Here is a 13,385-nt window from a genome sequence, read left to right as displayed (position 1 = left end):
TCTCCATTCCTTTTGTGACACTAGTATATTGTTTATGATTTAAATCAAATTTAATTTGGCGGGGGGCGGTACCTGGGTGACTCAGTCGGTTAGGCGTCCAACTTTGGTTTCAGCTTAGGTCATGATCTCACAGTTCCTGAGTTCCAGCCCCTCATTGGGCTCTGTGCTGACAGTGCAGAGCCTGCTTGGGGTTCTCTCTCTGCCCCTCCTGCTCTCTCTCTCTCTCTCTCTCTCAAAATAAATAAACTTTTTTAAAAAATTTAGTTAAAAACAGTAAACCAGTCTTCAAGCCATTGACTACAGTGTCTGTGATAGGAGGGTTGGGGACTGTCCTTAGGAAATGAACTGATTCTCTAATTGCTGGGCAGAAGTTGGGGCCAGTGAGGTGTATATTTGTGTATTTGTCGGTTTAAGTTTTATCTATATATTCCATGAAAGAGCTACCTATTTGCAAATTTCTGATAGAAAGGTGACTGGGGTGCCTGGGCAGCTCAGTCAGTTAAGTGTCCAATTCTTGATTTCCACTCAGGTCATGATCTCACAGTTCATGAGATCACGCCTCACATGGGGCTCTGCACTAATAGCACAAAGCCTGCCTGGGATTCTCTCTCTTCTTGGTCCCTGCTCAGGTGCATGTGCATGCTTTCCCTCTCTCAAAAACAAACTTTTAAAAGAAAAAAGAAAAAAAAACCCGGAAAGATGACTGCATTATTGCGTTTTCTAGGATGTGAAACCCTATACTCAAGCAGTTTGTTGTTAGTATATGCATTAGGCTGGCTCTTCAGTGTGTCCACAGCCATCACATTCAACTCTGTGCAAGTCACCAAGTAATCGTCGTTCGTGGGTTTCACATGCTTTTGCAGACATGTTCGACTTCTAGCCTTACACATGTCGCTTTCTGAGAAATCTGACTTGGAACTAATTTGGAGTATTCCATTATTATTTGTCAAGCAATTTCATAAAGAACAGTTGAGTGGTCATACAGTTTTATTGTCTGTACTGTAAATATGGAAACATATCCAATAAAAATCAGTTTTATTTTGGATCTTTGAAGTAGAATCCTGGCTACTTTTCTGTATTGACAGAAACTATTCTAAACTATCCAGGATTATATAATCAACAAATCCTGAAGGTGGGAAATTCTACAGGTTGTTCAGCAGATAAACTTTCGAAGAGAAAGGGCTGGTGTGGGATACTTCTAGATTAAGACACATTTAAAAGGTTGTGGGGAGGCAAATTATGGTGTCTAGAGATGCAAACCTGAGTGATAAAACTGTAAGAGGAAGTGCTTACTATAAAAGCAAGACAGGGATGCCTGGGTGGCTCAGTTGGTTAAGCGTCCAGCTCTTGATCTCAGTTCAGGTCTTGATCTCAGGGTTGTGAGTTCAAGCCCCATGTTGGGGAGAGAGTGCAGACCGACACAGACATGATATTACGTTGAAAAAATAATGCTTTGGGATGATGGAAATGTTCTGGAATTAAATAGTGGTAATGGTTGCACAAACTTGTGAATACTCTAGAAAACCACTGCATTGTATACTTTAAAAGGGTGAATTTTATGGTATATGAATTATATCTCAATGAAAAAAGAATGCTTTAAAAAAAAAGAATGTTTTGTTTATAACAACTCCAGTTATTTAAATAGAAAGATCATCAAACAAAAATATGTAAGAATATATACATAAATAAAGCCATTTGGGTAGGGCAGCCTAGAGGAAGGAGAGTACGAGATGTGGTACACTAGAAGTCACATTACGTGTAACAGTAAGTGAAAGGTACATCAGGGTCGTTTAATCAAGATTTCCCTGTATTCAAAGTACACAATAACTAGGTTTTCATTTACATCCAAAGAAAACAATTTATAATCCTCCTCATTCTAACCATTTTTTAAATTTTTTTAACGTTTTTATTTATTTTTGAAAGAGAGCATTAGTGAGGGAGGGGCAGAGAGAGAGAGAGAGACACAGAATCTGAAGCAGGCTCCAGGCTCTGAGCTGTCAGCACAGAGCCCCACATAGGGCTCAAACTCACGAACCGTGAGATCATGACCTGAGCCGAAGTTGGACGCTTAACCAACTGAGCCACCCAGGTGCCCCAGTCTAATCATTTTATTCTTAAAGTGCTTACTATTTTTTTTTTTTTTTTTTTTTTTTTGCTTACTGTTATGTATTGCATTTCACACCATGCAAAGTAATAATATTTTAAACAAGTGCTTCAACTAAACCTAAATCAAATATCAACACACCAAAATCCATGCAGGACACGTTTGGTTTTGCTTTTTTTTTAAATGTTTATTTTTGGGAGAAAGAGCGAGCGGGTTGAGGAGGGGCAGAGAGAAAAGGGCACAGGATCCAGAGCAGGCCCTGCGCTTACAGGAGAGAACCCAATATGGGGCTCAAACCCATGAACCACAAGACCATGACCTGATCGGAAGCTGAACTCTCAACCGACTGAGCCACCAGGTGCCCCAGGACACATGTTTTATAGCTATGCTTAAGACTCAAGGCATTCTGGCTACCAACTTATTTTGGGACAGAATGAATTTAGAAGGTCTTGAAGTCAGAAGATAGCAAGCTTCAAATGCTAATTACCTGCACTTACACCAAGTAGCCTGAGGATAGTTACAACATGGCTTTCTGCTGAGTACAAATATACCACGCTTGGAAGAAGGGCTAGGGATTACGTCCCATAGTAGGTCCCTAGTTACTATTTTATTAAATAAATGTGTTGTAAGGCAAGAGAAAATCATTATTCCCCCAGCATGTATACGATCAGACCAGGTTAAGTTTGGTCCACTTTCTGGGGTGCCCGGGTGGCTCAGTCGGTTGAGTGTCTGACTTCGGCTCAGGTCATGATCTCGTGGTTTGTGAGTTCGAGCCCCACATCAGGCCCTCTGCTGTCCACACAGAGCCCACTCCAGATCATCTGTCCCACACCCCCTCTCTCTCTGCTCCTTCCCCTCTTGCACTCTCTCTCAAAAAAAAACATTTAAAAAAAAAATAAAAGATTGGTCGCTTTCCCCCTCAGCTACCACTCCATTTCTTTACTTCCATTTATTTATTAAAAAAAAAAAAAAAAAAAAAAATCCCGTCTCCTCCTGGTTTCTATTAAACCAGTCAAGCTTTCACACCTAGCACTTCACCAAAACTACTCTTTTCAAGGTTACCAATGATTTTCATGTCGATAAATTTAACAGTCATTTCCCAGTCCTCATTTTACCTGATGGCAGCATCTGATACAACTGCTCACCTCTCCCTCCTTGAAATGCTTTCTCTACTTGGCTTCTAGGAAGTGTTAGTACCTATGACTTTCCCTCCTACCTCACTGGCCACCTGTGGCAGATACACAATATGCACTGCTGTATTCCCAGCACCTAAAACAGTTACTGACACTTAGTAGGCCCTCAAAGAATGAACTGTGAATGATTCAAGTTTCTTCAAAGCTACAAGTCTTTTATATTAAGAATTTTATACAATTTCCCAACCAGATAGTAGAGAAAGATTAAATATTGGAGAAAGTAAAATGTCTGTTTAATAGGTATTCAATTGACCTTGAAACCAGTCAATTCTGTACTATCATTTTTCAGTTGAGTCAGGCCCCTTAATTAAAATAAGTTCAAATGTGACACACCAGCATCACGAATTTTAATTTAAAACTACAGTCATGATTTGCCTTCTCCAAATATACATTCTCTCAGGTAGTCCATCCGAGCTTCCTTTGTTGACAGTGCCATAGAGTTCCATTCAAAATGAGGGATCTGTAAAATACGCAACGTAGTTTGAATTTAAAGTTTTAAAGCAACAACAAAAAGCATCAGAGAAGACTCGTAAGCACTACTAAGCCAAACTGTAGGAGCCTATTAAATTAGCTCACAGAAGCATAAACCATTTTTAGAAGCCAGGTGGGTCCTTCTCCCAGATAAAACCCAGATACCTCCTTCTGCCTCACGGCTACTTTCACCTTCCTGTTCCTACAATACCAAAAGTGGACATTTTTTCCTGTGTACCTTTGCTACATACACACACTAGCCTTTTTCTCTTGTATCTCTACCCATCTCCACAGTGCCTCTCTCTCTTGTAAGATAAATTAATATAAAAACCAACAGGTCTTCTACAGATAATAAAATAAATGATTTTTATTTCCTATTCAAAAAACATGGAGAATGTCTGTTTTGGAGATATTTTAATATAACTGTTTTTTTAATATTAAAAAAAGGTAATTCTAGAACTGTCACATTAAAAGGGAACACATACCGGATGGACCTAGAGAGTATAATGCTAAGTTAAATAAGTCAGACAGAGAAAGACAAATACCATATGACTTCATTCATGTGTGATTAAGAAACAAAACAAATGAACAAACAAAAAAAGAGACCAAAAAACCGGACTCTTTTTTTTTTTTTTTGAGAGAGAGAGAGAGGTAGAGAGAGTGAGCACACGCGTGTGCCTGCATGCAAGTGAGGGAGGGGCAGAGGGAGAGAGAAAATCTCTGCTGACAGCTCAGAGCCCAACACAGGGCTTTGTCTCACGACCGTAAGATCATGACCTGAGCCAAATTAAGAGTCCGACGCTTAACTAATTGAGCCACCCAAGAGTCCGAAACACCGGATTCTTAAATACAGAGAACAAACAGGTAACCACCTGTCAGAGAGGAGGTGGGTGGAGGGGAAGGGTGAAATAGATAAAGGGGATTAAGAGGTACAAACTTCTATTTGCAAAATAAATAAATTATGGAGATGAAAAGTAGAGCATAGGGAATTTAGTCTGGAAGACTGCAAAATGTTTGAGGACAGATGATCACTACACTTAATTGTGGTGAGCACTGAGTAATGTATAGAATTGTTGAATCATGTTGTATACCTGAAATGAATATAAAAATGTATGTTAATTATACTCCAATTTTTAAAAAAAGAAAACACATGTACATCTAGTTTTCTGAGTTCTTTAGGGGCAGAATTACATCAGTATTTCATACCTGAATTACACGATACCCCAAAATTTCCAAATGTCGTTTTTTCATAGCAGATTTCCCCTTTAAATGAGGGATGTTTCTACAAAAAGCTCTTGAATCCAAAAATTCCAAAGCAATCCTACACAAGATTAAAAATATATATATTTACTTCTGAAATCAAAATGAAAAACTAAGTAATTATAAGTGTTTCAGGAACAAAGTTACATCTTCATAAATTAACAAAAACCAAATGAATATATGAGTATGCTAAGTTATTATTCTACTTAAATTGGTAACTAGGGACAAATAAGGCTACTCATTAGAATTTATACCATATTATAGTAAAAATTTCCATGCTTTCTCATTTGTTTCCTTGTCCAACATATATTTATTATGCAACTACCATATGGAAGGCACTGTGAGGGACACAAACATAAAGAGATACAGCTTATAGTCTAACAAAACATGTGATACATATTAAGTAACTGTAATGCAGTGTAGGAAGTGGCTAAGTGCTATGAGATAAGTAGAGATGTATGGGAGCTCCAAAGAAGATACTATTTACTTCCACTGAGGACAATCAGAGGGTTAGCACTTTAGTTAGATTGCTGAGCTTTGGACAGCAAAGGACAGAGAGTAAGTCAGAAGACACATGAAAAGCAAAGACACAGGAAAAGATGATATGAGCAGCAGATACTCCTACAATTAATCCTTGTTAACAGAGTTCATTAAGTTATGCCAAATTTAACGTTTAATTAACAAAATCTGAAACTAAGAAATAAGATACCTTTCAGCTCCTGGTGGCAGTGTTGATCCAGTTATTTGGGTATTTGATTCCCAGTGCATTTCTGGTAGTTTTCCCAAAGCTATATTATTGCTTCCATATGGAAGAGGTTTTTTTCTTTTATCCAAGATACACTCAAAATCTAAGGAAGTACAGGAATCAACAGTATGAATTAAGTAAATTCCTACAGGTATAGGTTTAAAGATATATTTTATTTACTTAAAAAATTTTTTAACATTTATTTTTGAGAGAGAGACAGAGAGTGAGAGAGGGGGGAGAGAGAGAGAGAGAGAGAGCGAGTGTGAGTGAGGAAAGGGCAGAGAGAGGGAGACAGAGGATCCGAAGCAGGCTCCGCGCTGTGAGTGCAAAGCCTGATGCAGGGCTCAAACTCACAAACTGTAAGATCATGACCTGAGACGAAATCAAGAGTTGGCCACCTAAATGACTGAGCCACTCAGGCGCCCTAAAGATGTATTTTAAACATGTATATACATATATAGAGACATACATATCTATAGACACAAACAAAGAATGATGTACCTCCCTAATTACCCAACTTGTTTTATAAGATCTGGTCCAGTGGCACCTGTCTTTGAAAATCAATCAATAAAAATCAACCAACAAGTATTACTAAACTAGATTTAGCATGGAGTTATATTTAGCACTGGTACAGGCCAAATCACATTAAGTTTTATTTTAATCCTCTTAAATCTCCTGGTAACATTTGGAGAAAGCTAAACCCACTCATCTGAAGGAAAGGTTCAAACATGTATCCTGTCTTTCCTGCAGGAACTGTACATGAGTAACTAAATAGTTGATATGGGTAAGTTCTTTTTAGACAAAATCCAGCTAATGCAGAAGAAATGATACAGAATATCACTACTTTACCACCCCAACGAATGATGGATTTAGACAATAATTTTAATGGCTAATAAAATCTGTAGGTGAAAAACTGATAGGAGAACTTTCTAATGGATAAGCTGATGAATCTTTAATATAATAAAAATAAGACAACCAGCATAGTGTGTCTTCTGATATGATGCACTAAGAAGTTCATACCACTTATGAAATAGTCTGGGCAAAATAAATAAATGACAGGAATCTAGCCTGAATCTAATCAAGCCCCTAGACCTAAGGACTGGCTTACAGGAAAACAAGGGATGCAGGAGCATGTTGAATGATACAACAGGGTTGCAACTGGAAAAGTCTAGATGGTGAAAAAAAATTTCTTTCAATAAATAAATTATAAGGGGAAAAGAGAAAAGTAGAACTTAAAAATGTAATGTTTGGATTCCAATTTCAAAAAATAAACAGTAAAATAAAACATACAAAAGACAATTGAGACATTCGAACATTGACAAGCTATGTGATATTAAGAAATTATTGGGGCGCCGCCTGGATGGCTCAATTGGTTAAACGTCCAACTTCATTTGGTCATGGTCCAACCTTCGTTTGGACAGGTCATGATCTCACAGTTCCTGAGTTCCAGCCCTGTGATCCGCTCTCTGCTGTCAGCACAGAGCCCACTTTGGATCCTGTTCTCTCTCTCTGCCCCGCCCAAGCTCTCACGTACACACTCTGTCAAAAATAAACACGTATTTTTTTAAGTTTACTTACTTATGAGAGAGAGAGAGAGAGAGAGAGAGAGAGAGAGAGAGGGAGAGAGGAAATGAGCAGAGCACAGGCAGAGAGAGGGAGAGGGAGAATCCCAGGCAGGCATTTGCTGTCAGCACAGAGTTCGACCTGGGGGGCTTGATCCCAGGAACCACTGAGCCACCCAGGCTCCCCAAAAATAAACATTTAAAAAATTATTATGAATGGCTATAGGGGTGATCATGATGGTACTGTGGGTGTGCATCTTTTTAGATATACATTTTAAGATGGTATGTCTGATTTGCTTGAAAAGGATCAAGTGAATTTTGATAACTGTTGATGCTGGGTGGAGGTTCATCATGCTATTCTATCTTTGTACTTGTTTTGAAATTTTTTTGTAATAAAAACAATGGTAAAAATATTTAAACCAAGAAAAACAAGACAGGACCGAAATGAAAAAAGAAACAACAAATGAAAAGGAGGGAAGAGTAGGTTTAGTTATCTGCTTTTTATACATAAGGGAAACTGAGGCACTGAAGCAACTTCAAGCTAAGTATCAAACATGAAATATAGTTCTCTCATTGAGGGAACGAATTCTGGAGCTAGAATGCCTAGGTCAAATACTGGCTCAGCCATTTGCCAACTATATAACCTTGGGCACACAATAATGTCTCTGGGCCTCAATTTCCTAATATATGAAATAGAAGAATTTATGTATCTAGTAAGGGCATAATAAAGAAGTTTATTATATATAAAGCATTGAAGACGGCATCTAACACGTAAGAAACAATATGTAGTTATATCAATTGCTATTGCTGTTGTTGTATGAAACTGCAGCATTGTTTGACAGCTGCGTGTACCAACAAAATATCCTCAAAAAAATCTAAGGATTAAATAAACATCACATACTCACTCAATGAAATATGTATGAAGTCACTAAAAATAATATATATCTATGGGCACAGAAAAATATTTACAATATGTAAACATAGCTACAACCACTATATAGAATAAGCCCTTTTTTGTTTTAAACAAGTCAGAAAAACAGACAGTAAAAGTAAACAATGATTAAACATGGTAATTCTTCTTTTTTGTTATCTGTACTTTCTGGGTTTTTTAAGTATATATTTTGTAATTATTTTTTTTGTAATTTTTTTTTAACATTTTATTTTTGAGACAGGGAGAGACAGAGCACGAACGGGGGAGGGGCAGAGAGAGAGGGAGACACAGACTAAAACAGGCTCCAGGCTCTGAGCTGTCAGCACAGAGCCTGACGCAGGGCTCGAACTCACAGACTATGAGATCATGACCTGAGCCGAAGTCGGACGCTCAACCGACTGAGCCACTCAGGCGCCCCTGTAATTTTTTAAAAAATGTGTGTCTTGAGGCTCCGTAGCTCAGGGGTTAGAGCACTGGTCTCGTAAAAATGTGTGTCTTTTTGGGGGGCACCGGGGTGGCTCAGTCGTTTGGGCATCTGACTTTAGCTCAGGTCATGATCTCATGGCTGGTGACTTCAAGCCCCGTGCCAAACTCAGTGCTGACAGCTCAGAGCCTGGAGCTTGCTTCGGGTTCTGCTTCTCCTCTCTCTCTGCCTGTCCCCCACTCACACTTTGTCTCTCTCTCCTTCAAAAATAAATAAACATTAAAAAAAAAATTTTAATATGGGTTTTTAAAACCCTAAGCAATGCTTCCAATCCACAGTTATTAATCATACTATTATACTGTCTTAATTATGCCATATCCATATACACAAATATTACCAGTTAAACCTTATTTTAATGATTTATATACATTTTCACATAAAAATAAGCCTCTTGACAGCAGGAAGTACAAACATGAGTTGGAAATACAATGGGATATAGTAATCCTGGTTTCAGTACTAATTACATGTTATGCATGATTTGTAATACATGATTTTTTTTTACTTTTTTCTTTTCTGTATTTTCCAAATGTTTTACATAGATGTGACTCTAATCAGAAAGAAACATTAACAAAAATAACAAAATGCAGTAACAGGAATGAAGAGCCAGTCACAGTGCCTGTCACAAAGCTGGTGCCCAATAATTTTAAATTATGAGATGGAGTTACCCACCATTTTCACATTCATACTTTAGTGCATTTCCTTCCTTTAGCACATTATTTTTACAGAAGTATATATTTTTTTAAATTTTTTTAATGTTTATTTATTTTTGAGACAGAGAGAGACAGAGCATGAACGGGGGAGAGTCAGAGAGAGGGAGACACAGAATCTGAAACAGGCTCCAGGCTCCGAGCTGTCAGCACAGAGCCCGACGCGGGGCTCGAACTCACGGACCTTGAGATCATGACCTAAGCCAAAGTCGGCCGCTCAACAGACTGAGCCACCCAGGTGCCCCAGGAGTATATTTTAAAACATAGAAATATATAATTTTTGTAATGTTTATTTATTTTGAGAGAGAGGGAGAAAGGAAGTAAAATGGGGGCGGAGGGAGGGTGCAGAGAGACAGGGAGAGAATCCCAAGCAGGCTCCTGTCAGTGCAGAGCCCGACGCAGGGCTCGATATCACAAACCATCAAGAAAAATCAAGAGTTAGATGCTTAACCGACTGAGCCACTCAGGTGCCCCAAAATACACATATATTTTAAACAGTGCAGATTAACAGGAGTATGCAGACACAGTCCCCAATCTGTGAGTTTTCAACTTTACAATGGTACAAAAGTGATAAGCATTCAATAGAAACTATACTTCAGATTTTTAATTTGGATCCTGCGTGGGCTAACATGCACTACAATAATCTCTTTTGATGCTGGGCAGCAATAGTGAGGACTGACAACTGACACAGTTAGAACCATTTTGTTTTTCACTTTCAGTACAGTATTCAATAAATTATATGAGATATTCAATACCTTACTGTAAAACAGGCTTGTGATAGATGTTTTTGCCCAACTGTAGGCTAATGTAAGTGTTCTGAGCACATTTTAGGTAAACTAAGCTAAACTGTGATGTTCAGCATGTTACATGTATTAAATGCATTTTTGACTCACAATATTTCCAATGTAAAATGGGTCTCCTGGGATATAACCCCATGGTAAGCCAAGGAAGATCTATGTCAATCTTTTAAAACAACCCTGTCACAGGGTGTAGGTCGTCCCCCAATACCTAATACTTCCATTCATTTTTAATAATAGAATTAGCTGAGTACATGATAACCCGGAATAAAAACCACATTTTCTTAACTTACGCATAGCCAAGTGTGGCCATGGGGTATAATTAAAAGCGGTATGTGCAGAGGCGCCTGGGTGGTTCAGTTGGCTAAGCGTCCAACTCTTGATTTCGGCTCAGGTATGGTCTCACAGTTTGTGGGCTAGAGTCCCGCGTCAGACTCCACATGTTGGCAGTATGAACCTTGCTTGGGATTCTCTCTCTCCCTTTCTCTCTGTCCCTCTCCTGCTCATGCTCTCCCTCTCTCTCTCTCTGCACCACCCCCCAAACAGTATATGCAACTTCAAGGAACGGTACTTAAGGGACACCCTTCCCTTTCCTTCCCTCTCCCTTCTGCTCAGATTATAGATGTGTTGGCTAAAGTAGAAGGAGTCATTTTGGACCAAAAAGAGGAAGCTACATGTTGAGGTTATAAATTATAATAAAATAGAAGGATCCTGAACTTTAATGTTCACGGAGCTGGCATCCCAGCCTTGGATGCCAGTTACACATACAGGAGAAGGAAATAACTTTAAGTTCCTATTATTTGTGGATTTTTGACACTCATAGCCAAATATAATCCTGACTAACATAAAACCAAACAACTGAGAATACGTGTTTTGTAGTACAAGATGAGGGTATTAATGACTATTAGGTTTAGCCTTTGGCTGAATACAAAAATCACACACACACACACACACACACACACACACACACACACACACACCATCTGATCACCCATTTCTGCCCAAACATTTCTTCTTCACAAGGCAGACCACTATTTCATTTTTTGACAAATCTTTCATAAAACTCTTACATTCACGTAAAATATTCCTTTTTTTCCCGTATTTTTATTCTTGAGATAAATATCCACTTCTTCTTTCACAAAGCAATCCTTAAAACATTATGTTATGCCCACCATAACTCTTCCAGTTTTCAGATTAAACATTCCTAGCTTCTTTGTTAAATAAAATTTATTGAGCACTATGTTCCAAGGACAGTGCTAAATGCTTTTCATGCAATATGCCAGGTAATCCTATTAAGTGGGCATTATCATCCCCATTTACAGATGAAGAAACTAATAAAGTTCGGAGGTTTAGGAACTTGCTCAGGGACTGGAATCTGTGCAGTTCCTGTCCTCTCTAGTAGTAAGACATGATTTCTAGATCCTTTGTTTCCAGGCCCTATTTGTCACTCTCACAAAATGTAACGCTCAAAAGAAGAATATAATACTAAGATATGTCTGAAGGCCAGAATACAGTGGGACTACTAACTTTCTTGTTATTCTTAATAACATAGTTTAAAACAGTATTTGACTTTTGGTAACCATTTAAGTATTAATTTATATCAAGCTTTTAATACTTTATAACATCCTGTATGTATGCAGAAGTTTTCTAATCCTAAATTTTATAAAGTTTATGTTAATCCTCTTAAAACCTCATCTTTTCCTTTAAGTCCACATTTGAATTTAGCTATTTTTTAAAGTTTATTTATTTATTTTGAGAGAGAGAGAGAGAGAGAGAGCACACAAGTAGGTGAGGAGCAGAGAGAGAGGAAGAGACAGAATCCCAAGCAGGCTCCATGCCATCAGTGCAGAGCCCAATGTGGGACTCAAATTCACTAACTGAAAGATCATGACCTGAGCGGAGATCAAGAGTCAGACACCTAACCAACCGAGCCACCCAGGTGCCCTGAATTTAGCTATTAAAAAAAAAAAATCTTATGTTGCCACCCAATTTATCAGCTGGCCAACCAACTTTATGTCATCCATGATGAAATCAGAATGCCTTATACAACTAGACCACTGAGAAACAAGGTTAACCAGGTTAGAGTTGATCATACGTACCTATGGAAATCTTCATCCAGGTTGATAATCCAACTTAGTTTTTATGATGAACTTAAAACAATGAAATTGTTTCAGGGTACTTAGTGGAGAGGAAAAGAACTTTTGAAGATCTAGGAATGTTCAGTGAATCTGAGCCTGGGATTTACTTAGAATTTTTTAAAAATATTTTTTAATGTTTATTTACTTTGGGGGGGGGGTAGAGAGCATGAGTGGGGGAGGGGCAGAGAGAGGGGGAAACACAGAATCCAAAGCAGGGTCCACACTCTGAGCTGTCAGCACAGAGCCTGATGTGGGGCTCGAACTCACAGACCGTGAGATCATGACCTCAGCCGAAGCCAGACACTTAATGGATTGAGCCACCCAGGAGCCCCTGGGTTTTACTTACAATTAGTAAAATATAAGTAAAAAATTTTTTTTGAAAAACAGCAAAATGCTGACGGCTATCAAAGCTGGACCATGGGAACTTGAGAAATCACTGTACTCTTCTATTTCAGTCTGTTTGGAAATCTCCATTTGATGAGACAATTCTACTTTAATTAGTTCAGTCTTCTGGGGCACCTGGGTGGCTCAGTTGGTTAAGCGTCCAACTCTTGATTTTGGTTTATGATCTCACAGCTTGTGAGTTCGAGCCCCGCGTGGGGCTCTGTGCCTATAGCGTGCAGCCTGCTTGCGATTCTCCCTCTCTCTCTGCCCCTCCCCTGCTCATACTCTGTTTCTCAAAAATAAATAATAAATAAATTAAAAAAAAATACTTTTAAAAATAGATCTACCCTATGACCCAGCAACAGCACTGCTAGGAATTTACTCAAGGGATACAGGAGTGCTGATGCATAGGGGCACTTGTACCCCAATGTTTATAGCAGCACTTTCAACAATAGCCAAATTATGGAAAGAGCCTAAATGTCCATCAACTGATGAATGGATAAAGAAATTGTGGTTTATATATACAATGGAATACTACTTGACAATGAGAAAGAATGAAATCTGGCCTTTGTAGCAACGTGGATGGAACGGGAGAGTGTTATGCTAAGT

The 13,385-nt window shown here is 38.5% G+C and overlaps 1 protein-coding gene across 3 annotated transcripts in view; it reads right to left on the bottom strand.

Annotated features, from left to right (window-relative positions):
* Positions 1-62: 62 nt before the first annotated feature.
* Positions 63-13,385, bottom strand: part of FASTKD1 (FAST kinase domains 1) — a 51,633-nt gene continuing 38,310 nt past the window's right edge. For 2 of the 3 annotated variants that reach the window (XM_078451165.2, XM_078451167.2), the window contains exons 13-15: positions 5,738-5,876; positions 4,975-5,089; positions 63-3,757 (exon numbers count right to left, since the gene is read on the bottom strand). In XM_078451165.2, coding sequence (XP_078307291.2) covers positions 3,662-3,757; positions 4,975-5,089; positions 5,738-5,876 — 350 coding nt within the window. In that variant the 3' untranslated portion in view covers positions 63-3,661. Of the gene's footprint in view, positions 3,758-4,974; positions 5,090-5,737; positions 5,877-8,678; positions 8,951-13,385 lie in introns of those variants that run through there. The other variant, XM_078451166.2, reaches the window with a different exon arrangement.

This window comes from Panthera onca, chromosome C1 (assembly GCF_046562875.1).
Source record: "Panthera onca isolate mPanOnc1 chromosome C1, mPanOnc1 haplotype 2, whole genome shotgun sequence".
NCBI lineage: Eukaryota > Metazoa > Chordata > Mammalia > Carnivora > Felidae > Panthera > Panthera onca.
Note: the sequence above shows the minus strand (reverse complement) of the source record. Positions and strands in the feature narration are given on the sequence as shown.